The sequence below is a fragment of the Melanaphis sacchari genome, unplaced genomic scaffold (genome assembly GCF_002803265.2).
Source record: "Melanaphis sacchari strain LSU unplaced genomic scaffold, SCAv2.0 Contig23_pilon_pilon, whole genome shotgun sequence".
NCBI classification, from domain to species: Eukaryota; Metazoa; Arthropoda; class Insecta; order Hemiptera; family Aphididae; genus Melanaphis; species Melanaphis sacchari.
Genome location: NW_020271114.1, coordinates 2,233,996 through 2,247,567, shown reverse-complemented (window position 1 = coordinate 2,247,567; position 13,572 = coordinate 2,233,996). Strand labels below are relative to the sequence as shown.

The 13,572-nt window shown below is 24.6% G+C and overlaps 1 protein-coding gene across 1 annotated transcript in view; it reads left to right on the top strand.

Annotated features, from left to right (window-relative positions):
- Nucleotides 1-3,194, top strand: part of LOC112594612 (glycosyltransferase 25 family member) — a 68,845-nt gene extending 65,651 nt beyond the window's left edge. Inside the window, exon 10 of the mRNA XM_025339497.1 lies at nucleotides 2,447-3,194. Within this exon, the coding sequence (XP_025195282.1) occupies nucleotides 2,447-2,633 (187 nt within the window). The 3' untranslated portion in view covers nucleotides 2,634-3,194. The remainder of the gene's footprint in view (nucleotides 1-2,446) is intronic.
- The last annotated feature ends 10,378 nt before the right edge of the window (nucleotides 3,195-13,572 follow it).

Below are 13,572 nucleotides of genomic sequence, written 5' to 3'. Positions count from 1 at the left end.
ATAAAATTAAATATAAAGTATTGTTTTCGTGTAACAGTTCATTAAAGTTCACAATATTAAAAATTGTCATTTAAGTATAATTAATTCACTCAATCTACCTAGCTACAGAAATAATTTAATTATAAAACTATTAAGTTATCATGCAAAAAAGTAATAAAATATTTGCCGGACAATCATAAATGTTAAGTATTTTAATTATAAATTTTATATATTTAAATGTTGTTGACTTTCAGGATTAAAATCATAAAATAGATTTTATAATATTTTTAATTTGTTCTAGAAATATTCTTGAACGAATATTTAACACACTGTGGCCGAATACAACAATTATTCACAAGTCAAAAAATGTCTGTATTATTATATAATATATACAATATGCATTATGCATACATTAAATTTTTGAAGTTGACAAACACAAATATGGTATATATTTATATTGAACATTTGCTGAGTTATAATATTGTACGGATATTTAACAATAATTAAAATTTCGTTTACGATGTTACGTTTCTATAACGAATTCTGCTCTAAAAAAACAAAATAAAATTAAAAGTTATTAAAGAGTTTTAGAAAAAAATTGATTTTTATAGTAATAGACGTTTGTGAAATAATTTAATAAAGTTGTGTTTATGAATTATTTTTCAATTTTCTGTGTATCAAAAACTCAAACAATCACATTTATACAATAAATAATATAGTTTTGGTTCGATGTATTATGTTAAAAAAATCATAAAATTATTTAAGTGTATGTTAAATAACGTGATTATTTTCGCCCATAATGAAACACCCACATATATTATGGATCATGATTATAGTATCAAAAGCTTAAAAAAAAATAATGGATTCGATTTTGATGATATCTATTTAACGATTTTTATACGAACATGACTAATCTCTTTAGCCGTCGAATATAAATAAAACAACATAGATTAAGATTATTCTCGGAAAATTTTTTTCCTCGTTCTTTAAACTATGAAGGAATTTGGTTTTTTTTCAACATATACATCAACAATAATACATTTGACAAGTAGTTATAGCGATTATGTTGTTTAATACGATATCGTAACAAATGCATTTATTTTATTATGAATTGTAATGTGTATAAGTATTGATATTTTACTCAAATAATAGGCATTAAGTATTTATTGGTTTGGTACTTATTTATTTTCACTGTATCAAAATCATTATCACATTTTTAAAGTAATTAAATACCATTAAAATCGATATTATAATATTATGTTATTTAATACTACATTTAAAGTACCGTTACAGGTGGCCCACCGCCCTCTCACTTATTCTCATTCGAACTATCTTATAAATGATACGGGAAGTTACTGTGGGATTACCATATAAATTCGAAGACTAATGTGTTATATTTATGTAATTCAAATACCATAAAACCTTTTATACATGCCGAAATTCGTACAGTATTATAAAACATATATATTGACAATTTATCAGAGTAATGTCCAAAATGCGAACGCGAATTACAGTGAAATCTGTCTTGTGTGGAATTGCATGGGACCAATAAAAATTTCCGTTTTAGGCAGGTTTCCATAAAACTGAATAAAAAGGAAAATTCCGTACTATAGAGTTATAATGTTCCGCATGGTTAAGATTTAAGGTTGTAACATTCTCCAGCCAATAATAAAAAAATTAAAATATTGAAAATTAATAAATATCATAGGTTACAATGAATTTTAAGTTTTAGTAAATAATTTCATAATATGTATCACTAAAATATTTCAAAATAATAATAAATTAAAATTTCAAAAAAAAATTCTAAAATTTGAAGAACATATTTAGTAGGTATCAATAAAATAAAGCAATAGCCGGTTAAAATACAATTAAAAACTCCAAAATTCGTGTAGTTTTTTTTTCTAATTTTTTCTTCAACAATTAACAACTTTCTTCTATAACTTTTATTTTTTCATCTAAATTTAAGCAAATCTTTGAAGACATTGTAAGAACAAGTAAGACGAAACAAAATGACAGGAAAATTACGACTACGGTGTAACAATAATAAATACTGATAATATGGATTCAAGATAAAATGTAGTTATATCTATCGATACGTACTCGTATTAATCGCTGACCTTAATAATGCTTTAATAGCAAAATATCGAAAATATTTTTGTTCATTTTATATATTTTTTCCGTTTATAAAAGGTGTATATGATTTACGGTACCAACAAATAGCTTTTCGTTTTACGTTAGACAGGTTCCGTTTTATCAAGGGTTTAATCCAATGTTAAGTTATAGAAATCTACTGGGACCATAATAAATTTTTTCACAAAACAGGATTCTGTCTTATCTGGGGTCCGGATAAGAAAGGTTTTACTGTATTCACTAGCACGTTTGAAATTCGTTTTTTGGTCTCGTTTGTTAAAAAATAATATCATATTGACGCAAAATAATAAATAATAATCTATTTATTACGTCACAGGACCGAATGGTTGGAACAGTTTGAAGAACGCAACTTAATCGCATTGTCTGCATCTCCTCTGCTCATCTATCCCATCCGGTACACGTCAGACGATGGTTACGTTAGCGACACTGAAGATTCTGTGACCGTGCAGATGACGAACGACAAGCTCGCGACCGAACAAAAAGAAATCAAAGAAGATTTGTGATCTGCGTGCCATTATTATTATTTTATTATTATTATTATTATTATTATTATTATCAATATAAATAATATTGAATAGCCCATTATCGAAATCTGTTACGTGTCATATCATATTTTTATATTCGTTATAGTTTTTATTTTTTATACATTAAATTATTATTATTATTATTATTATTATATACTTTATAAAAGTTATACTATAATATATAATCTGGCAACAAATTTTACAGAGACATTGTGTAGGAAAAAACAGTAGTTAATTCGTACAATTCATTAGTAACTTTATACTAATGTGGTCATGTAGAAAATGTACTTTTATTGAAATCATGGCATCCTTAATTTTTAGCAACAGTGGAAAAGAAATTTTATGCATAGATGTTATAAGATCAAAAAAATAAATAAATATATAAACTAAAAAAAAATTTTAAGCTCTTTGGAATTTCCGAACCGAACTCGTAAATGTGACCACAGAGAAGTGAAAGGAAAGTGATACAATTTTATTTTTTTAATTATAAACAATGTTTATTTTATCATTAACGCCAAAGTATATTCCGCTCGTTTTATTTTTACATAGACTGAAGAGCCATTTAATTATTTTATTATAATTGATTAATTAAAATATATTTTTTGTATGTTAGTTTATAGAGCAAAAAACATATAGTCAACCATAAGATATTTTATTTGCAAAAAAAATAGAAATTTCTTATACTTCATAGACTGATCAATTTGTTTTTATAAGACTTACTCACTGATGATAACTTTGTAAACATGTCTTTTAACCATCAAATTATGTAATTATTTTCAAATAATTAGATTTTTGTTACCAGAAACAAAACTATTTATGTAATAAATATTTCAAAATATTTAGTAGGTATTTTTTTTTCTATGCGTTATATGTTATTATAAATACGCATAATTTGTCATTTTAAATATTATATGCTATATTTATTAAAATAAATGTGTTTTACTTTTACATTATTTCTTTGACTTTTATATTATCTCACATTTATATTAAATTTAACTCTTGCGGTTTTCTAACGCGAATGTGTTTCTTCAGAAGCAATGACCTATTTAGTGTTACGCAACATGTACAGAAGCTTACGTCTTATTAATTACGATTGCCAACGTTATATTTTGTGTCTCAAAATGTTCGTAAAATTTAGTTCTCAACCAGTAGCCACACATATAGATTGTATCAATGAAATGTGATTAAATGACTGTCAAACTTATTATTTTTTTGATCGTTTATGATAATATTAAAAATTTGAAATAAAAATCAAATATTTTTCTACGCCGATGGTCATGTCATAACACGTCGATCGCGTTCAAGTGCGTACAAACGACGTTATATCCAAAACGTTGTATTACTGTCGTACAATATACCCACCCAACATCTTTAAAATTTCTTGAAAATAAACGCCAAGAATATTTTATCTTTTAAAGTGTGGATTCAGAAAGCTTTTGATTGAAAATAGCAACACTTATTTCATTCATAACCTACAAAAAATCATTTAGGTAAAGTAAATATTTTCTGTACAACTAAGATAGTATATAATAATGTATATTAACATAAAATTAGTAATAGTAGTTTTTGTTTATACTTAGATAACAGATATATCTAAACATTCTAAACTATTTATATATGACCGTATTGACTATTAGGTACACCTTTTAACTAATTCCAGTATAATTTTTGTAATTTATTAAATGATTATGTATTCAAAAAAAAAAAAATGCATTTACTGCAGTATATTATTGCTTTTTAGTTCCATATCGTATTGTAGTCTGACCTAAGACTTGAAATAACGAAAATTTATGATCATCAGATTTTTATTACTGTAATACTATATCAGTAAATATAAGGGTTGTGGATAAAACTTGGTTAATCAGAAAATGTAATTGTTATTTATAGGTCATTTACAATATTTAGTACCTAGATATGTAAGTAATTATCTTGTAGTTTTTTAATATCAAATCGGTTTTATATTATGTATTATCAGTCGATATACCTAATATTTGTAAGTTATTTGATAATTTTATTGTTGTTTTATCATTAACTTTTTAACAAATAATACGGTATAGATTAAAATGGTCCTTTTCTGGATGACAAAAAACATTTAGTTACTCTGGCTTGATAGACGATAGAAAATCATCTTTACTGCCTTCTATTTCATAAAATCGGCTACAATCCACCATCGATCTTTCATACGATTGACTTGAAATGATTGGAATAATAATATATAACCAACCACGCGCTAAAAATACGGATACTCAGAAACAAATGTAATTTTCTACAGTCAGATTTCATAATGACTTGTCTGCAGTGGCGCCCAGACAGGTTAGCAAGGGGTGCAACTGCATGTGCTTTCGTGATGGGTAGGTGGGTAGGTGGGTGGATAGGTATAGTCCCTAGTCCCTATGGTTATAGGTACCTAAATAAATTATAGGAGTAAAGTATAACAATGCTACACGACAACTCATATGATGTTACAAGTTACTTATAGTTACAAGTTACAACATATTAAATGATAAAGTAATAGAAAAATCATCTGAATCAAGAATTATACAATATTCGAATATTAATGTTGTACGCTGTTTAGCTGATACGCTCGTATATTTAATATTATGAATTATTATATTTTTGTATACAAATCAAAATAACAATACGGGTATTGCTACATGGTGATAAGATACCAATAATAGCGTATATTAGGTATTTATTTTTAGAAATGTGTTTCCCTGTTCCCTCAATATAACTAGCCAGCAACCACCCTACCCGGCCTATCCATTGGCTTCACGATAATTATTAATTATTATGACCGATAATCGGTTAATAAATTCCAGTATTCGGTATTCCACACTTTCCACTAGATATTTTAGTGAATTTGTGTTGTTCGTCTGTTGACTGTTTGATCTACGAACTTCAAATTATTTTGTATGCGTCTATGGCAATTTTTTATTGGTGAAATTAACTATCACTTATTATTATTCAATTTTCACAGTTATTTATTAAAATATTACATTACGTTCAATAAAATAACATTTTGTTTTTAAATAAAAAAAATGGGTGGGTGGGTAACTTTGGATAGTTGCATGTGCTCTCAAAATACCTCTGTGCGCCACTGCTTGTCTGACTATGAGTACCGATCATAACCTAAACAGAGAATACACTAATATTCGTCCACAACAGACAAGGCAAAGCAAAAAAATAAGTTTAGACACTTTTTCAAACTCCTTTATAAACTGAACCAAAAAAAAATAAAACTACCGAGACAAGGCTAGTATTTAAAAACAACCGTGGACGCTGATTCAGCGGTCTGTCGTAGAACTTTGGTGTAGCATAAAAAACTTAGCTCGTAGAAAACAATACCCTGTCAATTCGTCTCCAACTAAACGCGGATTGACATCCGATTACCGAGACACAACAAAAACAATATTTATCAAGACTATGGACCGTGGTTATTATTTAGCGATTGGTGTAAGAAATAGTCTTTTTTAATACTTTCCACCTAAGCCCCCTCAATTTGCTTGTTTGAATTCATCGTCCGGGCCTAAGTATACAGACCTATAATATAAAAAAACATCTGCTTATAAAAGTAAGCACTTGCATGAAAGCCGTCAACCCGTTTATAATAACATGAACCCTTTACCTAATTCCATTATTGTACGTAGTTTATTCACACTTAATCTGGTAGACGATTTCATGACCAATGCCAAAAGCCTGATGGGTATCGTCACTCAGGGTCGAACCCCTGTTCTCCTCAAATTAACAATTACATGTATTGTTGGTAAACAAATCAATAAAGAAACATGATTACAAGTAACCAATAACCATAACTAATAAATCAACCTATTCACAGATAACACGTTGCAAAAACAACACGCCATTTTAACTTTAATTTTTAATTTTGATTAAGAATATGAAATCAAAGATTTACCTATATTATATTATAATACCTAAACTATGGTATTATTCAAAAAATTAAAAACTCAAAAAATTAAAGCAATAAAAATATCATATATTTTTTTTCAGAAATGTTATTTTGAAATTACATCAAAATATATGAGAAAATGTTTTCAAACTAGTTAAAATATTTTAAAACAATCATTATATATTCTTAAATGAATCAATTGGTACATTGCGACAAAATATTTTTATTCATAAATTACATTTAGTGATATTTTTGAAGAATCAAATATTGTCTTCTCATTTTTCTGACTTGGACTGGTAATATAATTTACTAATACTGGTATGTTTAAAAATATTTATTTTACTGATCAGTATTTACGTCATATATAATTAAAACATTTATTATTAAAAACTAGTGATTAAGTAACTGATTTTAATTTGTACGAATGTAAAATAATTCCGCCCAAAGTTTAAACAAATATTTTTTTTATTTGCACATTTTTCATTTTTTTCTTGTTTATAATTCATACATTTTCTATCATTTTTCTACTTTTTGTTCGTTTAGCTTTCAAACTCATAAACTTATCAATTTGCATGTTTTTTAAAAATATCCCAGAACCCAACATACATATATTTCAAAAATACCGGAACCACAATATTTATGTAGCATACCTTTTTTGAGGGACGCAATTTACCTACCTTCTTCATAATTAACAACTCAATTATGGGAGAACTATATAACATTAAAACGTGTGATAATTATTAATTGTAATAATGACAACATGTTATAAATTATAATAGAAAAAAAACTAGTAGTATCAATTATTATTGATAAGTTATCTTTTTATTTTAAAAGGTAATTTTATTTTTAAAATGCTCATGTGTATTAATTATTAATAACTATCACTCTGGAGAATCAATTAACATATCCGTTCGGCATATCAAATCGTAAACGATGCCTGTAATATCAGTAGCTACACATAACAAAATACCTAACCTACCAAAACGGAAACGTAATTAACATGCGTAACACAGTAATAATACGCCTAATCAACAATCAACGTGTTTGTATCTTGTGTGTGTTTTGTAACGGTAAGTTTCATGAATACTCTCAGTAATGATACTATATTTAAAATCAAATGTATGAATAAAATAAATTATAAACTTGATTATTGTGTTATAATTTTTAAATTGTGTTAAATATGGATTCAGTGAGAAATTTCTGCGGAATTAAGTACAAATAAAAAATGTTAAACACCTTTCTTTATGCAATCAGTATGCCTTAAATTAAACAGAAAAATACTAATAGAAATATTATTATTTGAGTTAAATTTCTAATAAATTAGTAAAATATATATGCTATGCTTTTCACATAAACTTATTACTGAACTGAAATACAGTACAAAAAAAAAAAAAAAAAAACAAAGCAAAATTATGTTGTAAAAAAAAGTGAATATAAATCACTCGAAAATCGAAATTCGAATACCATTAATTTGGAATTTTGATGAAATTAAAATACTTTTTGAGGCATATACAGGCTCAGAAATAGAAAATATAATTATGGTGTACTATTGTAGTTCATGTTCATCAACAATAACAATTGATTATTTTTTAAATGTATAAAACAGTTAATTCAAACATAACTATCCTACCAAAATACGTTAAGATTTTTTAAAAATTAATCGAATTTAGTTCTATAGTGACTATGTCATAATAATTTTATAATATTGTTTAATAGCGTATTATAAAATATATGATATATGTTTTAGATTGGTTTTATAAGGGTGTATTTCTTTTATGACCTGAAAATACTATTTGTAGTAAAAAATATTTTGTGATAAATTAGAAAAAAAAATGAAAATTAATTTTTAATTACATTTTATATGTATAAGAATATCCTTAGAAAATATAAATATAGTCTGACAAACAGTTTTTGTTTGCAGAATTGTTTTTTATATACAATGATTCAGTGCCGTGCCTAGAGGGGTGAGAGAGGTGCGTATGCACCGAGTACCATGACCACCAGGGCGCCAAAACCTTTTTATAATTTAAGTAATATTACTGATATATGAAAGTTAACCATATTAATTTATATGTTTTAATTGTTTCAATATAATAATATCGTCCTGATCAGCGGTGTCGATTCATTATTTTGACTGACGATGAGATAAAGTTTTAAAATATATTGTAGGCAATTATGTAAAAATACTTATTCATGTATGGATATAATTGGTTTTTATTTTTATCCTGAAATAACGACGTCGTTGATCGTCAATAACAATAATTATTGTTATGTTTAAATTATTGTTATTTTATAAAATTAATAATTTAATAACAGAATTTCGACCAGATTAAGTTGTACGATTTTATTTTGAACCCATCTGGTCATCTATAATAATGTTCACATAATTCATTGCAGAAGTGTAGGTACAAAATTATTTTTTATTAGTATTTATTTGAAGATAAGTTATTTTTTATGCAATCGAACAAATTTGATTCGTAAATAAATGATACCGGCTTAGGTACCTATCTATCAATACTTTTTATTCTACGAATACAGTTTAAATATTATATTACTATTCTATGATGTTAGAAATGTGCAAAAAAATGTAAATCTAACGAATTTCTTTGCTCTTTTCTTATGTTATCTCTTTATAGGTAAACATACATGGTAGAAGAGATAAGGGTACTAAAAATAATTTTTAGGCACGGCACTGCAATTATTTATCACTTAATTCAAATTTAATATACTCATTAGCCATTGCATTTACCTACTCAGTACAATATTAACACCTACTAAAATATAATAAGTTTCTCGATTTTTTTCATGTATTTTAGATAAAATTAAATATTCAATTATTCGATAACCTATATTTAAATAATAATAATAATAATAATAATATCTCAAAATCTTATCACGTTTTAATTTTCAAAAGCTTTATAATATTAAACAATGAAATTACCGCAAAAAAACCTTCCATTATATCGACTGAACTACGTTCTAATCAATATTTATATATGTATATATATAATATGTAACAGTATTTTTTTCTGTGTAGGTTGAATACTGTTTTTCTACTTACTCGTTAATAATAGTAGTAGTTCAATTTAATTTTCTTCCGACAGAAAAAAATAAACGGTATACTTTATTACAACTGGGATTCTTTTATACGTATATATATACGATAATATAATTGTTTTTTCGTTTTGGTGTGATGATGCCGTTTTTATTTTAAACGCTTGTTTAATGAAAATACACCAACTTTACAATAACAACAAACACGAACAGAAATTATAATTTTTCTGGACATAAAATACGACGAGATTTATTAGTTATTTTCTGGAGTAGGTATAATTCATATATATATATATAGAATATATTGTTTTATAGTAATAAGATTTATCCTATGAATGTATACATTTGAACCACTTCACTTATTATTAAGTTTAAGTTTCAAAGTACAATAGCAATATACAAGAGAGATAGGATTTCTCGAACGTATCACAGAACACAACAACACGTATATGGTATATACATAGTTCATGATTAAAGCAATATACATTGGTTTGCATTTAGCTAAATACTATTGTTATACAATTATAAGCATATATTAAATTATGTCATAAATCATAATTACTATACTACGTATATTAAATTAATTTTGTTAGTTATATTGGTAAATATATTACTTATTATATTAAAATACAATTGTTGAATTGTAAGACTATTCACCATTCAATAGGAACATAATTCAGAAAAATATTATTTTGTTTTGTTAAATATTTAAACTTAAATTTTAATAAGATAAGATACACGTGAAAATATATCAAAAAGAATTCTTTAAAAATCATACTTTAAAAAATAAAGTTAATATAAATGTTGTCTCTGCTGTCGAAATAAATTGAAATTCATGAAGATCAATTTGGTTGAATAGAAAAATAATTTACTCTCTCAATAATGAAAAAAAAGCAAATTGTATAGTTTTACAAAACTTTCATCACAAATGATTATCATTTTCATTGAGATAATTTTAATTATATATTTTGTATAAATATTATACTCAATGTTTCAAAATTTAGTTCTTCTTTTTTAGTTAATGTTGACCATAACACAAATAGTTTAAATATTTGTTGATATTAAAAACCGATGATAAATATATTATTAAATATAAAATAATCAAAAAAAAAAAAAAAAAAACAACAATATTTTTAGTTTATTTTTTGTGGTTTTGAAGTTCAAAAATTGTTTTAAAAATATAATTATTTAATGACATAAAATAATGCTTTCTAAGTAGATAAAATATATGTGAAAATTTAAGTGTGAAAAGTTGTGGTGTTTGAACAAAATCTATTTATTATCAATATATTTTTGAATTTTGAAATAAGTATGGCACTTGAATTTAAAAAGTAAAAAATAAAATTCAACTTCCAAAGAAGATTAGTTTATCAAGATAAAATACAATCACAACCAAATCGAAAGCTCTAAACCTTCATTTTCTAAGTTTTTCAATAGTTAATATAAAAGTTTATAAAAGTAATAATTAATCTAACCTTTTAAATTTAAATAAATAGCACGGTTTTTAACACTTCAATACACGATTGTTAAAGTCGATATTTCAACAAAACGATGATGGCTTTTTTTATACTGTTTCTAAAATACTTTAAGTAACAAAAGTACACAATATGAATATTAAAAATTTCCATCATGCAAAGGAATACATTTTGAAATTTTTTTTATTTCTATTGATTATTGTGATTAAAACTGACACAAATAATAAACAACCTTATTTAATATATTATTTTTATGTTTTTCTGAGTATATTGTCTAACTTTAATTTAATAATTAAATTGTAAATTGTTAATATTTATCTATATTTTTAAATTAAATGTAAAGAAAATTAATAAATAAAATACAACAAAATCCATATGGCAAACTCTAAAATATAATAATCTCTATAGTTTTTATTATAGTTAATTTTACGTAAAGATAATTCAAAAACCAAAATTAATGATATTGCGTATATGTATTTTGTGAATGCTGTGCATGGGTCAAAGAGAGAAAACATCGCTGAAATCCCTGAAATCCTCTTTTGAAGAATTTAATTTGTGCTGTTTCGTATTTGCTTCTCTATACTACTACAAAAATCAATTATTAAGCTTAGTTTTATATTTTTATTACCAAATAACTAATCCTGCACGATGTTGCGAGTGACAAATTAAATAAAACCAGTGAATTTATCTTGTCTTAAACTCTGTAAAACGTAAACTACACATGGTTTTGACACAATCAGTTGAATGGTATTAACTTAATAAAAAAATACAAGTCTAAAATTATATACAATTATAATAACTATTTTATTTTATGTATTCAATAGTAATAGTAAGCTTCACTTTGAAATTTTAAAAATTGTCTTCGATATGCACATTCTTGGTTACAGGATTAACTAGCTATATAATAAATTTTAGAACCATAGGTGATTGCTTAATAAAAATAACATACTAATTTTCTCCTGAAAAATAAAATTACAGTAGGTTGAATTATTTTTATTAAAATATTGCCAAAAATACGAGATCATTGTGTGTATAAAATATAATAATGTTCATAAAATTTTATATTCTCACAAATAATATTTTTGATCTAAAACAATTATATAACGAATACTTATCGTTATTCAAAGTTTAAATATGTAATTTCATCCAATTTTTTTTTTCATCCAAATTTGAACTTAAAATGTCTATAACAGAAAAAAATAAGTTTGTTTATTTTTTAGATAATATTTTGATTTCAATATTAACTACTTATGAAGAAGAACTTAGTATTGCTTTTTCAAGCGTTGGCTTTAAAAATTGCACATTTTTAATTGACTACAAAACAATTTGTTCATGATTCGATAAATTTTATTGCAATTGTTATAATTTAAACAAATATAAAAATAAATTACGCCTACTTATTTTACATATCTATAAGAACAACTAATGTGGATTCTTACATATACCAAACTTTCAAGGTTTTTGTCCATGCTAAAATAATTTTATTGACATTTATAGAAATAAAACTAAAAAAAATTGAAAATTGAAAATATTCATAAATAACAAAAACAGATTAATAATATTTAAAAAATTTTATTATACACTAAAAATGATCATATAAATATTAGGTAAAAATTCCAAGTATTTATAGTTATCCATTTTCAAGTTACACCAACAAAAAAAAAAAAAAAAAACAATTTTTTTTTAAACTCAATTAACGTAAAAATTCCAATTTTTCTTTAATTTTGTGTTTGTATTTATCAACTGTTTTGAAAAATACTAGAATTTTTTATTAATATTGACCTTTCTAAAGAAGTACTAACTAGATGAAATTTTCTATCAGATAACTACCCACAATGTTGAAAATCGATGTATTTATTAAACTATACAAAAAAAAAAAAATAAATAAAAAACATATATTATTCTAAAATTAATACATTAATCGCTTCGTCCAGAATCTAAAATTTAATTTTCGACATAATAGTTATAATATTACAAAATATAAATTATCAATATATTGAAGTTGTGCTCACACAATTAAAATGCAACCAAGTAATATCTATATATAATGACTATATACTATCAATATTAAATTGACATTTTATATAAGACGAAAAATTTTAATTTTAATTTATTGTTACGCATTACATGGACTAAAACTGAACTTAAAAAAAAACTATTTTAGAACAGGAAATTAAAAAATATTAAGAGTTGGATCCAAAACCAAAACCTTTATTTAAAGATTAGATTGGAATGGAAAATTGAAAACTTTAACGTGTATTATGAATTATACTACGAAAAATCTATGTTCTGTTGCGTTATAAAGGCGTATTGTATGTTACATAAAATCAGAAAAAAAAGTAAAGAACTGTTTTATTTAGAAATAAATTGACAAAACTAGTAATGCCTATTGCCTAATGGCGTTATGTCGCATTTGTTATTATAGGTTCACTACCTTCTGAAAAGATTTCTGTCGTTAATTTAACAGCTATATATAAATATA